Source organism: Ascidiella aspersa, chromosome 5 (assembly GCF_963924565.1).
Source record: "Ascidiella aspersa chromosome 5, kaAscAspe10.2, whole genome shotgun sequence".
Classification (NCBI taxonomy): Eukaryota; Metazoa; Chordata; class Ascidiacea; order Phlebobranchia; family Ascidiidae; genus Ascidiella; species Ascidiella aspersa.
The window spans coordinates 18,494,048-18,510,669 of record NC_139451.1 but is presented as its reverse complement, the minus strand read 5'-3'; the positions used below and the strand labels follow the sequence as shown (position 1 = coordinate 18,510,669).

Sequence of the window (16,622 nt, the reverse complement as noted above, 5' to 3'; positions counted from 1 at the left end):
AACAGCAGCTATTCTACCTTGAAAGCTAAATTTGTTAAATAAACAAGAGGTTAACAACTGAAGGCAACTCCACTTTCTAGCCCTAAAGCAAACTTTGCCTTAATAATCTAAAAAATACACCGTTGAACATTTCAATGTTATTCATTTTGCTTGTTTGAGCATAAATGACGTCATTTGGTGTCGGTTTGAATCGCGCTACTTTTTGTCCAAAATATCGGTTATCGGTAATCGATATAGGAATAAAATGTTAAGTATCGGACATTCCTAAACTAACAAAAAAAAACTTAACTTAAAAAACGAAAAACCGTAAAAACACGATAATCTGGCGTAAACGAATCCCTTGTTTTCTGTGTGTTTTTTGACTTGTTTTACCAATTCAGTAAGTTTAGTTCAACCGTAATTTAAGATAAATAATAAACCTAATTAAAAAAACATTTTCGGTTGACGTCTGGCTGTATACCAAGAACGACATGGCTTGCTTGTTATATTTCCGCGAACGGTTCCGGATAACGTTTTGGTATGTTGTGAGAACAAATATACTTATGCGGCATACAGAAATGCCGAGTTATTTCTTCATGAATTTGTAGCAAGACGAAGCCTAAACAAAGCAGTGTTTTAAAGGGAATGTTGCAATAAAACATGCTTTTAGTAATTAAAGACAGAATTAGATAGATAGACAATTAGAAATCTTTCATATGCTATCAATGTTGTTTTGCTTTAATGCTCCATGTTTCAGTGCCCACACCTGTTCCTATAGCCATAAAAAGTTCGCTAAAAAGGATTTAGCATAGTGCAGCTAACACGTAGTTTAATTACTGTATGGCGTTTTCGTTTATAGTGACGCATCTTTCATGTACAGGTAAATAACATATAATTGAATAAGATAACTTGAGAATTTCTGTAGCCTATTCTCCAATATGAACAACTCGGTAAAACGTAGAAAGGGGCCGAAGTTTGAAATGAAGAAACAAATTGGATTTTGGGGCGCCATGTCGCTATCAATTGGTGCAATCGTGGGGACTGGCATTTTTATGTCTCCCGTAGCTGTTTTACGGATCGTAGAAGGAAACGTAGGAATTAGCCTAATCATTTGGCTCCTTAGCGGCCTGTTTTGTCTTCTGTCTTCACTTTGCTACTGTGAACTTGGTACAACGTTCCGGGCTTCGGGTGATGATTACAACAACTATAAACTTACTTTCGGACCGGTCGTAGCGTTTATTTATCTTTGGAAAGCATTTCTCATCCATCCCTTTACCGCGGCTACTTTGGAAACCTTTTCGCGGCACTTTTTAGCCTTAGTTTATGACTGTCATCCGCCAACGTTATCCGTTAGGCTGATTTCTATTTTGCTTTTATGCATATTGGCCTTCGCAAACTGCAAAAGCGCAAGAAAATCTGTCATATTCGAGATCATACTATCAGGATCGAAGTTCGTGGCATTGTTAGTTATTGGAATTGGAGGAATTGTTAATTTAATCCAAGGAAACCCGATAGGATTTATGAACTTTAAAGAAGCTTTCAATTCAGAACAAATATCACAAATTTCTCTTGTGGCCCTGGTAAAAGCATCTTACCAAGGCACTTTTCCATATACCGGCTGGAACGTTTTAAATTGCGTAACTGAGGAAATGAAAGATGTTAAGCGAGATTTTCCAAAGGCAATGATATTTTCGTTGCTCTCCGTGATAGTCATTTACCTCTTTGTCAATATTGGATTTTTTTCGGGTAAGATTATTCTCCAGAAATAAAATGTATTTAATTAAAAGAAAATATTTTAAACTGTTTAAGCTATTTTGTTCTTAAAATGAAACAAAGTTTAAACAAATTTTGGTAAGGTAAAATATGTTGATATTATGCTTTTCAACATTAAATGAAAATTAGGCGTTTTAAACGGCCTAAGCTATATTTAATTGTATACAATATCTATTTTTAAATTCTTAAATAAGCAAATTATATTTAGCATACTGAGCTTGGTTCATAACTAAACTTACATTTTAACAAACCTTGATGCAGTATTAACAACGGAAGAAATGCTATCAAGTCCAACGGTAGGGTCAGCGTTTGCGAACAAAATACTGGGATCTTTCGCTTGGTTTATTCCCTTTGCGGTTTGCCTTTCTGCGCTGGGAAATTTGAACGGAGGATTTTATTCACAATCGCGGTTGCCTTTTGTAGGTGCTAGGGATGGTTACATGCCAAAGGTAATTGTAATATAGTTGCGCAGTTTAACTGTGGTTTGCACACTTGAAAATACGATGGTCAACATTTCAAAGCAAACGTTTGTTTTGGTTAAAAACAATTTTAAGATTGTTTTTCCTATTTAATTGTACATACTATGCTATCTTTTCATGTGTTGTTGATAGTCAGTACCAAGCAATTATGCCTGTTTCGCAAATTGCTATGTTAGTAAACGTTTTGACATAAAGTATCAGATTTTCTATTCAAAACTAAAACTATTAAAGCGTCACGTGTGTTTAGATTCTTTCCATGTTACACGTCGAAAATATGACACCAACACCGACGATCATTGGTCTTTGCTCTGCCATGCTTTTCTATATATTCTTGGGTGACTATCAAGCCTTAGTGGACGCGTTCGGTTTTATTTCCTGGACGATGTACGGCCTCAGTGCCACTAGTTTGGTGATTTTAAGGTGGAAGATGCCAACACTTAACAGGCCATTTAAGGTTAGTTAGGAAAACTGGATATAAGTCAACAAACAATACATTTAATAGTTTGGTATTACAAGATTTTTAAAGTCCTGTAAGAACGATTTTAAAGAAATATCTTGATTGTAAGTTTCACTTTATGGGTAGCACTGTACCTTGCTACTTTAATCTCTCACGATTTGCATTATATTATAGCCTAAGGATACAAAGTTTATTATCTTAAATTTTAAGATGGGCAAATTATGGGTAAAATTTATATTTGTAATAGCTCAACGCCTAGTTTTTACAACATAAAAACGAATTTGGATTATTCTGTGTGGTTTTCTAAATACTTAAAATAAGTAGTTGAGTGGCCTAACGAGCATAGTTTTCTTTATCTACCTATAGGAGTAACTTCTAAACCCTAATTAATAAATATAGGTTGGAAGCCATAGATTTTATTCTATAGTTATGCTGCTAGGTTTACGAAAATCCAATAGAACAGCTGTTTAATTGTCAAGGTAACTAAAAGCCAAACATTCAAAATGCCAAAAAGAGGAGGTTATACTTATATTGCAAAAAATCTGTGGTTCAACAATTATTATTATTACAGGTGCCAATTGTGATTCCGATACTAGTGGCTGTGGTATCATTCGGATTTGTCATCTTCTCGCTTATACAGGAACCCACCTTTCTCTATTTCGGAGCAATTGGATTCTATTTAGTGGCGGCCCTCGCCTACTACGTGTTTATTTGCAAGGCACTGCGTTGCCGTGGCGTCAAAGAAATGACACCTTTCTTGCAGAAACTTCTGTTGGTTCGCGAGACAGAGTGGAAACGCTTCGATTACGAAAAGCAGGATAGTGAAGGCCACTCCCAACGGCAAAGCGATTAATACGGACTAGGCTACTCTTGTATATTTCTCCTCTTGTTTACTTCCCAATGTGTTGTGCTAGTACAGTGGTTATTAAATTTCCGGACCCCTCGTTATTTTTAAATAATTCGCGGTACCTTTATAATAAAAATTACCTAAAAACAAATGTCACTAGATTAGGCTTGATGTATGGATAAATCACACGTCAATCTTATTCTGCGTCCCTGTTATTTTTTTACTTTCGTCACCGGGGGCGTAAGTTTAGGTGACCAATGCGTCGTAAAATCAAATTTTCTCGCTTCTTGTGCAAAAATCTTCTTAATTCAGAAAGTATATTTTTTTCAAACCACTTGGATGTATTGAGTCATGATTATAAATTCACATTTGCGCGCGGGGTTGACTTGAAATAGAGGACTTGCTGAAGTTTCGTTACATGTTTGTTTCTGAAGAAATGGCACATATTTTTTAAGGTCATGTTGAAATACTCAACACAAAATCCGTAATCCACTCACTGTTTGTAACAAAATCAAGCAAAGTATACACTACCAAAATCGTTAGTTTTTAACGTTAATTTTTTATGTGTTTTCATGTGTGCTGAGCGTTAACGTGAAATGCTGAACACTTTATATATTCATGTTTCATTATTTGTTAAGAATTGGTAGATATACATTTTAGGGCTGAGTAGATTTTCATTATCGCTGATTAATGGTTTATTCATTATTGTTGATTAATGGTTTACCCCTACTTCCGCGAGTTATTAAATTCACTTCCGTAATTTTTATTTCTAAACAGTTTGGGCTTTATTATACGGCGAAATTGAATCATTTATCAAACATGCGAAATGGGCATTTGGCAACTTTAATATGTAAGACCAGAAATATTCTCGCCCTTTCAGGTTAACGACAATAATGACTTAAAATTGAAGCAAATATTCTTTAGGCTTACGGACATTAAATCAAATATTGTGTGGATTCAGAGTCAAAGTTAAGGGTAAGGGTTTCTAACAGGGTTACTAGGAGTTTGCTAAGAAGGTTTATTCTTCATGGGCGTCTAAGTAAAGTTGTACAAAGAAACGAAAAAGCACGCAGTATTATATACCAAACCAATCATCACTGCGCCTTCAGTGACGCTAATATCATACCAACGCGTACATGCATGCTGCAGGGCAGTAAACTCATAGAGAGCGACAACAAAACACAGGGTACAAAATTGGTACAATGGTTGAACTCCATGACATCTCCCCACTAAACCTAAAAAACAAATGTTTTGGTTAAAGGGTTAGCAACCAAAGAGTTTACGAGATCGTCTCGGGTTCGTGGGATCGTACTCGAACTCGTTGAAGACCGCTCGCTCGGGTTCGAATCGGGGTGTGACCGCGGGTGTATCTCTGGTCGGTACGCAACCGATGTTTTCAGGGACTACATCAACAGTCGACGAAGACAGGGAATTAGAAACCGCCGTGCCTCTTAATAACAGTGGCCGGAACCCATCTAGGTTGTTGGTTCCGCCTTGGACCCAAAGTATAGAGCAACAAGGATTACCCACCTGGTAAGTGGGTGTAACTTTATGTATTTTTCCATGCTTGCGATTTGTTAGCCCCTCTGGCTTGCTTGTCCTGTGCCACGTGAGCTGGAGAAGTAAGTAAGAGTAAGGTGTCTATTTTCGTGCGTATCCGCCTATTGAGTTCACTAGGAGAGTATCCGCTTTACATTGGTGTCCACCAGTACTGCATGAGAAACTCGAGCTGCATGAGAAACGTTTTTGGAGGCATGGACGACTTGCTCAAAGCCTGTTTTAAGGTTCGTACCAGGCGCTTAGCAGATCCACTCGTTGCAGGATGATATGGGCTTCTGTCAGGTGAACTATACCGCGCGACATTCGTAGTTCTGGAATTGTTCAGAGCTAAATATTAGTGAATTGTCCAACACTGGTGTGAGGATAGCTTTTTCCAGGAGATTCATATTGGTCTTCGCTGAAACCGACTGTGTAAAATGTAAGGGTATTTGGAAGTATAAGCATCAATCATAAATAGCCAATTGTACCCAATGAAATTGATTACATGGTGAACATCCGATCCGTGGTTTCTCGGGCACTATCCGTGGATGCACATTGGACAGCCACCTTCGAAGGTGCGTTAGTGCTCGTCACAGGTGTGCTATTTCCTGCACAAGTCGACTATTTCGCTCCATGCTTGCCCAATTGACGGTTGTTCGGGCTAACTGCTTCATTCGCTAAATTCCGAAACGACCTTCATGTAGTAAGGCCACGACATTTGTGGAAGACTTATGGCACCACTAATCGTTAGCCGAATAGTAGACATATGCTTAGGGATTTTTTAACTTTCCGAAACTTTTCGGCTGGATCGTCGAAATTGACTTTTTTTCAGCTGGCAAGCGTTCGCGAGTAAACTGCAATACCTAATTTTTGGTCCAGAACTGGATCATGCTCAGTTTCTTTTGCATTATCGCCGATGCATACAGCTATACTTGTAAACTGAGTGTCTCAATTGCACATATGGTATCTATGTCCTCGGCACTTTCCTTCCGGGCAGCTTCCTGGAAATGAAGATCCGGTTTCGAACGTACGTCGCGAGAAACTTTGTTAACGGAAATATTCAATAATTCACTTTGTCTTTATAGAGAAACTCGTCCAGAGAGATATTCAGCGCTTTGATAGCGTGTTAATCAAGGAGATTTAAATTCCTAATTTCCCACTTTTTATCGCTATTGCATTAAAGGATCCTATGATGGGCACAGGGTGCTAATTGTCACGGTTTTGTAGTTAGAATCCGGCTTTCGTAGCTGTTTGGCGTTCGTAATTCGATAGATACCCTTACAGCCAAATACTAGGATTACCGAATCGTGTATGAAATTTATCGCTATGTATGTACTTATCGATGTATAACATTTTATCAATGTATATCTCAAATTTATTCGTGTCGTGAAGGGTTCGTTCAACCCGCAAAATAATTATTGTTTATAAAACAGGCAGACTGGCTGTCCATAGGAGTTGTTATGACCATAGAGAGCTCATCCGACCATTTATTGTATCCTGTATTGTATTTTTTAAATCGTTTGTGTACACATTAATCGCAGAGAAAAAACTTTTGAAAATTGCGCCCCCAAAAAATTATAAAAAAAGACTCATGAAACGTTGCTCCGTTGAGTTGTAAATAAATTATTTTCTTATTACGCCACATATTTGTATCGCTCGCTGATTTTTGTCTGCTATTTCTCGTTGTGACATAGTTTTTTTTCAAAACGCCCCTAAGCCAAGACCTGATATTGATCTTACAGATCTCTTTTATCATAAATTATCAACCCATCCTACGTCTGGCTTGTTTATTGGAGTGGAGATTATGTAGCATTCACTACTCTGTATTGCCTAATTTGGCGATTTGAGTGTTTTCGGCTTTTCGCAATTGATTCTATTTTATACTATTCTACCATATACGGTTTATTAACCAGTGGCTTAAATCCCCGCGTTACGTTATAGTGTGTACTGAGATTTGTGAATATATACTCAACAAGCAATATCAACTGAGTAAAGTGACTTTGTCTAGAGTTCAAGAAGTTCACAGGTATTTTAGCGGCTTGCTCCATTGGAGTCAGATACAAGGAACGTGAAAGTGATTTAAGTAGCCATCGGCGGCGGTGGTCTACAAACGTACCACAACCGTTACCACAAGGGTTAGCGTTTTGGTTAGGGTGGGTCAAGTATTATTATTAAATAATAAATATAATAATACTTGACCCACTCACACCCAAACGCTAACTCGCACCCTAACCCAAATGTTGTGCTAAGGCGATGGAAAGTCTTTATTCCAGGTGCGCCGAATCAAAAAGCACAAACTAGAACCGGCGAAAAAAAAGACACGAGAAAAATAAGAAAAAGGCAAACATAACGCTTAGATAAATCCGGGTCGCCGTAGTGTCACTACAGTGCGTTGATTTAATAATTGTGCTAGGATGCTAGACCAGCGACCTTTCGTCTCTCGTCTCAAGAACCAGCGCCTTTTTATCCGTAACTGTACCCCCTCATTCGCTAAACTATATTGGCAAAAATTAAACACTTAAATTAAAAATAGTGTTTTCTTGACAATCTGAATGTATCGACAACAGAAATAATCGACATGAGAAATAATCGTTTGTAATTCAGATTTATATGTCTTTATACTTTGCGCAGCAAAACCGTTTTTATTGGGCCGTGAGTTACTTTTGGATAGCTTAGTGTTATTATGTAGTTGTACCCGCGTGATAGCCGTACAATGTACATTCACTGTTTTTTAAAGTTGGTGTGGCTAATAATTTTTATATCGTCTCAACGTGGTTTAAGCCCGCTTGCCAAATGTTGCCGTGAAAGTGCCTGTCAAACTATATTTTTGCCAACAGTTTTTAAATATATAAGCAAAGACAAATTTTTTGCGCTTCCCACGTTTATTCTTTGTTTTATAGTATTTTTTACATTATGGCATGGTAGTGTTTTCGCCATCAAGGCGCAGTGTAATAATCCACCTTTTATTGTGCGAACTAAGACTCCCTGCAAAATGCAATTACTACCGTACTAAAATATATTTTAACTTTGCAATATGGATATAAATTGTATCATAACATCGAAATTTTAAAACAGGATTAACGTGATGGATTTCTTTTATGTGTTTCGTGCGAACATATTACGTGATTGCGGGTGCTGTCATTCAGCTGTGGAGATGATTTAGTGTTAATCTTTTGGTACACGCCTGATGTAAGCGATTCGCAAACTAAGACCAAGTAGACGCATTTTTTGCGTTTTGCGCGATAAACATGCTTTAATCGCACAACCGGTCGGGAACAACACGTTTCTTAAATTACTTGAACTACGACGTTACTTGTGAAGTCAAATATAGGATTTTGTGTACTTAGGATTTTTGTGTAAGTTTTATACTTATGCCTAAATCTATTTAGGCCAAAGGCGATATTCAATAATTTCTTGCGTTGTGATGGGACTCATAACTGCACAGTCGAATTTCTGTTAAATTATACTATAAATGCCGTTGTTTCGAGCAATGTTCGAATCCTTTTAGGTGAAATATGAGCCACGTATCCTTCTTATTAAAGATTTGCCAATTTAAAACTAATCAATCCAATTTTGTTATATAATATTTTTTTTTTCTACGCGCCATTAAACTGGATTTTAGCTTCATATTTGCGCAAAAGTTTGTTCGAGGAAAACAACTTACTTTGTGGCGTCATTCTAATGCCTCCAACTTAAAACAAATATCCTGATACTGTTTTCGTAGTGATTTTACGTAGTGGGCCTTCAATAGCTCCGAAAAAAGCACTGTGGGCAGCGACAAAAAAGTTTACCGACCACTGTGGCGAAAAACAACGAATTTATGGTAATCGGCATGGAAAAATGTTAAAAAGAATAAAATTATATTTCGCCGAAATGACAATGGTAAACCACCAAACGCCGATCGGCGATTTACCAATCTAAAAGAAATAAAAAAGTTAGTTTTTGGAGATGCTGGCGTTAAACTCATTTGATGCCTTATTACTCGACATTGAGGGCACCACTACCCCAATAACGTTTGTTGTTGATGTTTTATTTCCTTATGTCAAAGAACATCTGGATGCATTTTTGAAAGACAACTGGCATACTCCAGAAGTAAGTCAAGTGATTGCATCTCTAGAGGAGCAAGCGATACTTGACAAACAGGCGCATGGAGATGAAGTTCCACAACCTAAATTCCGGCGTTCAACCCGATCTAAAGAACAACGCGTTTTAAAGTGGGTTGCAGAATATGTAATTTGGCAGATGTTACATGATAAGAAAACCACTCCTCTTAAACAACTGCAAGGTCTAATATGGAGGAAGGGTTATTTATCTGGCACACTTAAAGGTAAAGTGTTTGAGGATGTAAAACCTGTTTTGGAAAAGTTTAAAGATTTGGGAAAGTTTATCTATATCTATTCATCAGGTAGTGTATCTGCTCAAAAGCTGCTTTTTGGTTTTAGTGAAGAAGGCGATATGTTACCACTGCTTGACGGACATTTTGACACAGAAATTGGATCAAAACGTGAAAGTAAAAGTTACATAAAAATCGCCAAAGCAATTGACTGCAAAACAGACAGAATTTTGTTTTTGACGGACATAAGGGAAGAAGCTGATGCTGCGAAAAGCGTGAACATGAATGCTTGTCTAGTTGTGCGCCCTGGCAACAAGCCTATTGCTGATCTGAATAAGTATGAGACTATTTTTGACTTTAAATCTCTTCTATGACACAATGTTTAATATAACAACACATTGCAAACATTATGTATTTGACAAACATTATGTATTTTGAAAAATTGATGACCAAGGACACAGGCACAATTTTAAGCTGTGTGATTCTTTTAAGCACTGATTCTTTTTAACACAAGTTTTAGATTATTGTGGCTGCTTTTAGTTATATTCTAACTCTGTCAAATTAAATTAACCTATAATCTAAAGTCTACAATTGGCATCGGAACTAAGTGTTTTAAAGTAGGGTTCCTCTACAGGAATGTTTCGACATAAAATTCTCGGGATTTCCTGTGAAATCCCAATCTCGGAATTTTTTTTATAATCTTGGTTATTCGACAACATAGCAAAAATTTAAAAAAATTGTCGATTTTGACTGATATAAAGTAAAGAAATATTACCCAAGCTATTAAAGTCGATGCCTGAGTTTATTTGGCTTACCTGCGGAAAAACTTAATTAAATTATTTTACCAATAAAGATGTGCCCTAGGTGTGCTTGTTTTCTAAATAAAAATAAATAGGGGTGCAGCCTTTAGTATGAGAAGGTCTTGTAAGATTGCAGTAAGCAATACTACAGAACATGACTTAGCCTCGTTAAATGTTTGGAGCTAAGCATCTTAATTGACGTATTAGGCAAGAATAATTTCGTTGGGATTCCTGGAAATTTTCATTTTTTAATCCCGTTTTCTGGGAGTGCAAAAATCCGGAAAAAAGAGGAACCCTATTTTAAAGTGTATTTTTGTCTTTAATGAATATGTCAATTTGGGCAAATGTTTGGAAAACCAGGTCGCTCGAGGAAGTATAGCCACTAGGTGAGTTGTTCATAACCTTTTTTAGTGAAGGACCCTTTTTAAACCTTTTACCAAGAACATGACTTCTAACTTTTATCAATTATGCAAAACTATTTATGAAAAAAAAAAACTATCATTGCAATAATATATTTGAATATAGATAAGCAAACGTAAAACAGCCAGATACTGTTGCTTTACACTTGTAAGCAATAACTTGAAATGTACTTTAATGACCCTGTACAACTTTTACAGACACTTTGGGGGGTCCGTACACCCCTGGTGGGAACTACTCCTCTAGGTGGTATATGGCCTAAAAAGGTTGACAATCACTGCTAAAAAATTAAGAGCTACACGGCTAAAAATATCCCTGTATTGGTTCATCTTGCCATTATTTGTTCAAATGGTGTTTCAAACACATTTTCAAGTAATTAAAGTTGTACTGTGTTTTCTGTAATAATTGTATGGCTTTCAATCCCTAAGAATAGTAAAAATTTTACAATGTTATATTTGAGTTTTAGTATTTTATTGTGTGACTTTCTTATTTTGGTTTGACACTCATTTTTCCCAAGTCATTTCAGTTTCTGGTTGTTTCTAGTTACAAATGAAAAATGCCACTATCTTTAAACAAGATTTTAAAAACATCTGTTGCTCCCAGGATATCATTTAATACTTAAAGGATTTTTCTATAATCATTAAAGAATATCATTTAATACTTGAAGGATTTTTCTATAATCATTAAAATTAGTAGTAGACTGCATACTGTCACGAAGATATTTCCAATATGGATTGCAGCTTTGAAGACAACCTGGAAACCAGTATTGAACAAGATGAATCTCTTGGAGTTAGTATAAATTTCAAGATTTGTACATTTAGCGACACTTTGTCGATACGCTATCAACAAAGACCGTCTAATAATGTCATTAAATTAAACTTTTGTTATCTCTTGTAGATTGTGTTTATGTGATAATAATACTAAAGTATGTATGGTGGTAAGCTACTAATGAGAATTCTGCTGGATTATGATACATAAAGAAGGCCTTAATTTTTCAGATTTGTCCTGGTGATAACCTGAAAGACAATGTCCCATCTAAAACAACAATTCTCCGTCATGTAATAGATGGCTTTGTTATTGAGGAATCCATCAGACCATTTCCGGTGAAATAATTGTTTTTTTTCTATAAAAGCAAAGTATTTCCTCTGTTTGTATTTGTTGTGCACAGTTCTTCAAAAATATGAAAATTCAGAAAAAATTTATAAGTATACAAATCCATAAACATAGTCGTGTCAAATTATTTGAAGTTTAAAATCTGCACAGTTTTGGATTTCTTGGTGAACTCACATTTTATTTTTTGGTTTTATTTTTGTATTTAAATTCTGATCAACAGGAATATATAGTATCATTTAGTCCTTGAGATGTGTTGCTGCTCACAATTTACAGTTTCTTATAAACAAGTGAATATTTTTATATATAGTGTACCCAAACTAAGCTTTGTTTGGGATGTCCTAAAGTTTGCATATACATTAATTGAAATAAGAAAAATGGAATATCTACAGCAATAACAAAAATAAATTTGGATGCTTGATTTTCTAGCAACATATACATGTATGTATTACCAAACTGGTATTGTTTTACTTGTACTACTTAGCCTCAAGTATCCTGTATGCTGACAGCTCGTCAGCTCCATATGATCAGAAAAAGACAAATGGAAATTATGAGCCGTGAAAAAGGTATATATTTTGATGTATTTATAGACGCCTATCGTCGAAAATCATGGCATAAAATAGTTTGTGCAGAAAGAAGAACATTTTTTATATTCTCATGCAGTCATTTTCCAACATTTTATAAAATAATAACCTCTTATTTGAATATATATGTTGAGGTTGTTTAAAAATTATGGTGAAAGCACAAAAATTGTTGCAAGATATTTTTTTAACTACCTTGGCATAATAAAGCATTACTTGGCATAATAAAGCATTACTATTTGTGCCCTCTTAACTTGCATAGCAGAATAATTGCAGCATAAGGCACGAATTTCAGAAATTAAACTTGTCATATATATTGTAAAATAAATTCAAAAAAATGGTCTTTATGCCCTTAACTTTCTAAATGAGCCCTGATTTTGCAGCCACATGACTTTAGCTTTTCAACCGGACGCTCGTTTATGCGTTACTAAACCGCGCTCACTTATCCGTGACATACATAAAATACAGAAAACCCGTTGGACGACCCGTTAAGCCGCTGGAGCGCCGACCGTGAGCACACCGACGCCCAGGAGGCGGCCACCGCAACATGCGAGCAGTGCGGATTTTCGGGGCCGCGCTGCCGCTTTACACATCCACACCATCGCTTCTGCTCCCTCTGCTGCGCGCGCAAGTACAGCTCTGGCTGTGCGAGCCGCGCCATGGCCGCAAACAAGCTGAGGCAGGCCGCCAGCGCCGCACGTCGAGGTCGCGCCCGCGGTACGCTTCGGGTCAAAATGATGGGCAGAGGGAGGCGGGCAGGCGCTCAAGGCAGGGGTAGAAGGAAGTCAGTAAACACTGTGAGTTCATTTCACGGATAATAGCTTTTGCCGCTTGTCTGCACTTTGCTGAGGTGGCACGTTGACTTTCAACTTGCGGTTTGGGTGAAACTTTATTGGCTCTTGTTGCGAGTGTATAGTGTTGCTGTGCTACCTTACGCAGCACGAAGCGTTGTTTTGTTTGAAACTTAAATTATTGTTACTGGTCCACCTGGCTCAGAGCCCATCTTTCATTTTTCTTTTTTTTTAGTCATTCTCTAATCTATAACGCGGCGTTTTCTTTGCAATAATTTAAAAGGTTTAACTGTGGCTATCAGTCGTAGTTGACCATTCTAATTTTATTAATTATAAAAGTTTTACTTATTTTTTCTTTTGTGTTTTTCCCATGTCAGTTAGGGCTGTCTCAAATTTGCAATTATTTAGAAACGATCAACAAATTACTGTGATTTCTAGGCACCGGACATGTTTGAGAATGGTTAATAATGCGTTTTTTGTGCACATTAACTGTTCAACGTTTTCTTTTTAGATAAATAAGATAATCAGTGACTGCTGTGGGATTAAAATAATTTTAAAATGACCTTAGTTTTAATTGAAAATCGTCGCTTATTTAACGATTTACTAAACAACCTATATTTTGTGAATTTTCTAACTATTTTTTTTTTTTAAAAACTTTTTTCCAGGGCCGGCTGCTAGTATCACCGTCTCCTTCTCACAGTCTTTCCGACAGCAATAGTTTCTCAGAAAGCGAGGAGTCGACGCGGTCCGTGTTCAGCTGCAGTCCCTCTCCGGAACCGGTGATTCCCCATTCTGGAGTAGACCTGGTTACTCCCCTCATGTGGTCGGTGGACGACGTGTGGAACTACATTCGCTCTTTGCCAGGTCGTACAGAAAGAACCACGTTTTGGTTTTAACTGCAGTCTAAAATAACTTTGTAATATCTTCTGAGGTTTTATCAACTCCCCAAGTATTTTGATATGTAGGGTTATATTTTTAACTTCAATAAAAGGAATACCAGACAACTAACCCATTGATTCAATATGGGTATATACTGTAATCTAGTCCTGCTGAAGTAGTTCCGACCAACGATTACGGATATTCATAACAATTAATTTACCTGGTGCCTTCAAAACGGTTTTTACTGAAATCAGTTGTCCTAATGATGATTGTAATGTGCAAACAAGGTTACGCTAGAAAAATTAAGCCCGTGACGGGTGCGCATTTACAACCTCGTGTGAATTCCATGTCTTAGTTTCTTTGAATCCGGGCTGTTAATACCCTATTAATTGTCACAAAGTTGTATGTTCGAAAGGATACAGTAGGCAACGGTTCTACAGTCTTTTTTACCGGATCCCACTATAAACCAGCGTAACTTAGTCGGTGTTCCGGTTTGGTCGAGGTCGGTGGTTTGAACCTTACCACATCAGACTAGAGTTTTCTACACTTGTCTGGTTTGCATGACAATCGTGATTTGGCCAACTAATATCGGTAATAGCCTTTCCAAAGACACCCGAGTTATTACACTAAATTGCCCGTTATTTGAAAAATGTTTGTTCTTTCAACGTTATGAAATTAAAGAAAAATGAATTATAAAACTAATGAAACCCTTAATTCGCCTTTGCTTTGCGCAATAGTAACATACAACAACATAAAACGTTTATCTCAAACTGAGCTACTGGTTTCAACGCTATTAATGCGGCGTCTTGCGTTAACCCGCCTTGTCGCATTCAGACTCCTCGCAGCACGCGGAAGACTTTCGCAGCCAAGAGATTGACGGTTCGGCCCTCCTTCTTTTGCACGAGGATCACCTTGTCGGGTCCATGAACCTCCCTCTCGGACCGGCCCTAAAGCTCTGCGCTCACATTGATAAGCTCAGAAGAACCCTCTAGACTCGCATGGCTGCTTTTACCGCGCCCCTGTGTTTTTGCAACGAAAATTTGCCTCTCGTTTATTTTAACGCAAATAGCCTTTGGCTCGTGCGAACTAGAGTATCTCTCGGTATTGGTTTTTAATCTGCAATTTTGATTGGTTTATCATCCGTTTGATAAATGTCAGGTAACGGACCAAGGGTCGGGAAGAAAAATGAGAACATAAAGATGAAATTAACCGCTGCAACGTGTGCATCCTACTGCTAAACTAATTAGCAATAGTCCTTCGTATTTTTACTCGTGCTGTCATCCCACGTTCGTTACTCACAGTATTTTCATTTCGTTGTGCCCGAAAGGCAGAATATTTTTTCCTAGACACGGGTGCGTGAGAAAGTTATAGATTTATGAAATTTGCCCATAGTCTTATAAATTGATTTGGTTGATTCGGTTCATTTGTTAAGTAATTATCATTTTGTCATATTCCAGCAAATACATTATACATTTAATTAGTTACTTCATAAAATTGTAATGCATAGATTCTCAAAACTGTGACAGAGGATTCACTCGTTTAATATTGGCGTCTAATTTTATATTTTATGTCGCTGATGTTTTCTTCTAAAATTTACCTTTTGTTGCCCAATAGCTTCTTGTGTATGCCCGAGATTAAATGAATATTGACTATGCTCACTGCTCAGTATAGAACTCCATACTTTTTCAGTTATTCTGTACTGTTTACGGAATTCTTCACTTTAATGCTGGACTCTTTATAATATTACGTTTAACCTTGTCGTTGCGTAATTATCACGAAGTTAAATTTTCACCATCGCGAAGTATTGTTTTATTTTTGAATGAATAAAACTGGCTTTAATTTGTTTGTATGTTGTACTTATCTAAAATAATATTTTCCCCCCAAACAAAAATCGTGGATTCCATGTTATACGACTATAAATATTGCCAAACTCTAAATTAAATGAATCAATTTTTTTTATCTATTTTTTTATTACAAACGCCCAAAAAGTGTGTTCGGCAGTAAACTTGCGATGTTAATCAATTATAAATGCAATAAGCGCGATAATTTGCGAAATCTTTCTAAATGTTGTGTAGTTTGGCTGAAACGCATTATATAGCCGCTGATGTAAAAATATTGTTTCCATTTAACATGCAACCATATTGCAGTGTTGTGTGTTGTTTCTTCAATGGAAAGACTAAATACTCGACTATAGCACACAACACTTGGCTAAGCGTGTCACACATATTTTATGCAACAGCAAATTGTTCGACTTGCGTAATATTCGAGCAAACACGTAGAAACGCCGTCCGTAGAAAAAGTGAAAATTGCTTTCTGGTAAATCCAAAGTATTTAACGAGATGTTTTGCGCACTCTACCTGTCTTTGCGTGGTTAAACACACTGTAAGATGCAGTTAAGTTTAAACGCGTGATCGTTAAAATTGAAGTTGGCAAGAATACGTATTATGATGACGCGCGGCGCGCGCTCCTTGCTCCGTATTTTTCAGCGAATAATTTTTCCGTCTGGAAAAAATGACTTTCTTTTTAAGAGTATGGCGACGCGTCTTGCTTGAGAAGGAGCGTTTCATCCCCTGCTTCTCTTGATTTCGTACTTACTGAGCTCTTAATGCACATTTATTTTTTATGATTATCAACTTT

At 36.9% G+C, this 16,622-nt stretch overlaps 3 protein-coding genes across 3 annotated transcripts; all 3 read left to right on the top strand.

Moving 5' to 3' along the window:
* The first annotated feature begins 917 nt into the window (after positions 1 to 917).
* On the top strand, positions 918 to 3,541 carry LOC146145194 (asc-type amino acid transporter 1-like). Its single transcript, XM_083390501.1, has 5 exons — positions 918 to 1,167; positions 1,528 to 1,725; positions 2,014 to 2,201; positions 2,479 to 2,685; positions 3,260 to 3,541. Exons 1-5 carry the CDS (start codon positions 918 to 920, stop codon positions 3,539 to 3,541), a joined length of 1,125 nt encoding a protein of 374 aa, XP_083246627.1.
* A 5,241-nt stretch (positions 3,542 to 8,782) lies between these two features.
* Positions 8,783 to 10,096, top strand: LOC146145193 (enolase-phosphatase E1-like). The gene has a single exon (XM_083389486.1). It carries the CDS (start codon positions 9,023 to 9,025, stop codon positions 9,779 to 9,781), a length of 759 nt encoding a protein of 252 aa, XP_083245612.1. The 5' UTR covers positions 8,783 to 9,022; the 3' UTR covers positions 9,782 to 10,096.
* LOC146145192 (polyhomeotic-like protein 2) lies at positions 10,088 to 15,828 on the top strand. The gene is made up of 6 exons (XM_083389485.1): positions 10,088 to 11,413; positions 11,623 to 11,727; positions 12,219 to 12,300; positions 12,784 to 13,112; positions 13,772 to 13,970; positions 14,820 to 15,828. Exons 1-6 carry the CDS (start codon positions 11,354 to 11,356, stop codon positions 14,975 to 14,977), a joined length of 933 nt encoding a protein of 310 aa, XP_083245611.1. The 5' UTR covers positions 10,088 to 11,353; the 3' UTR covers positions 14,978 to 15,828.
* The last annotated feature ends 794 nt before the right edge of the window (positions 15,829 to 16,622 follow it).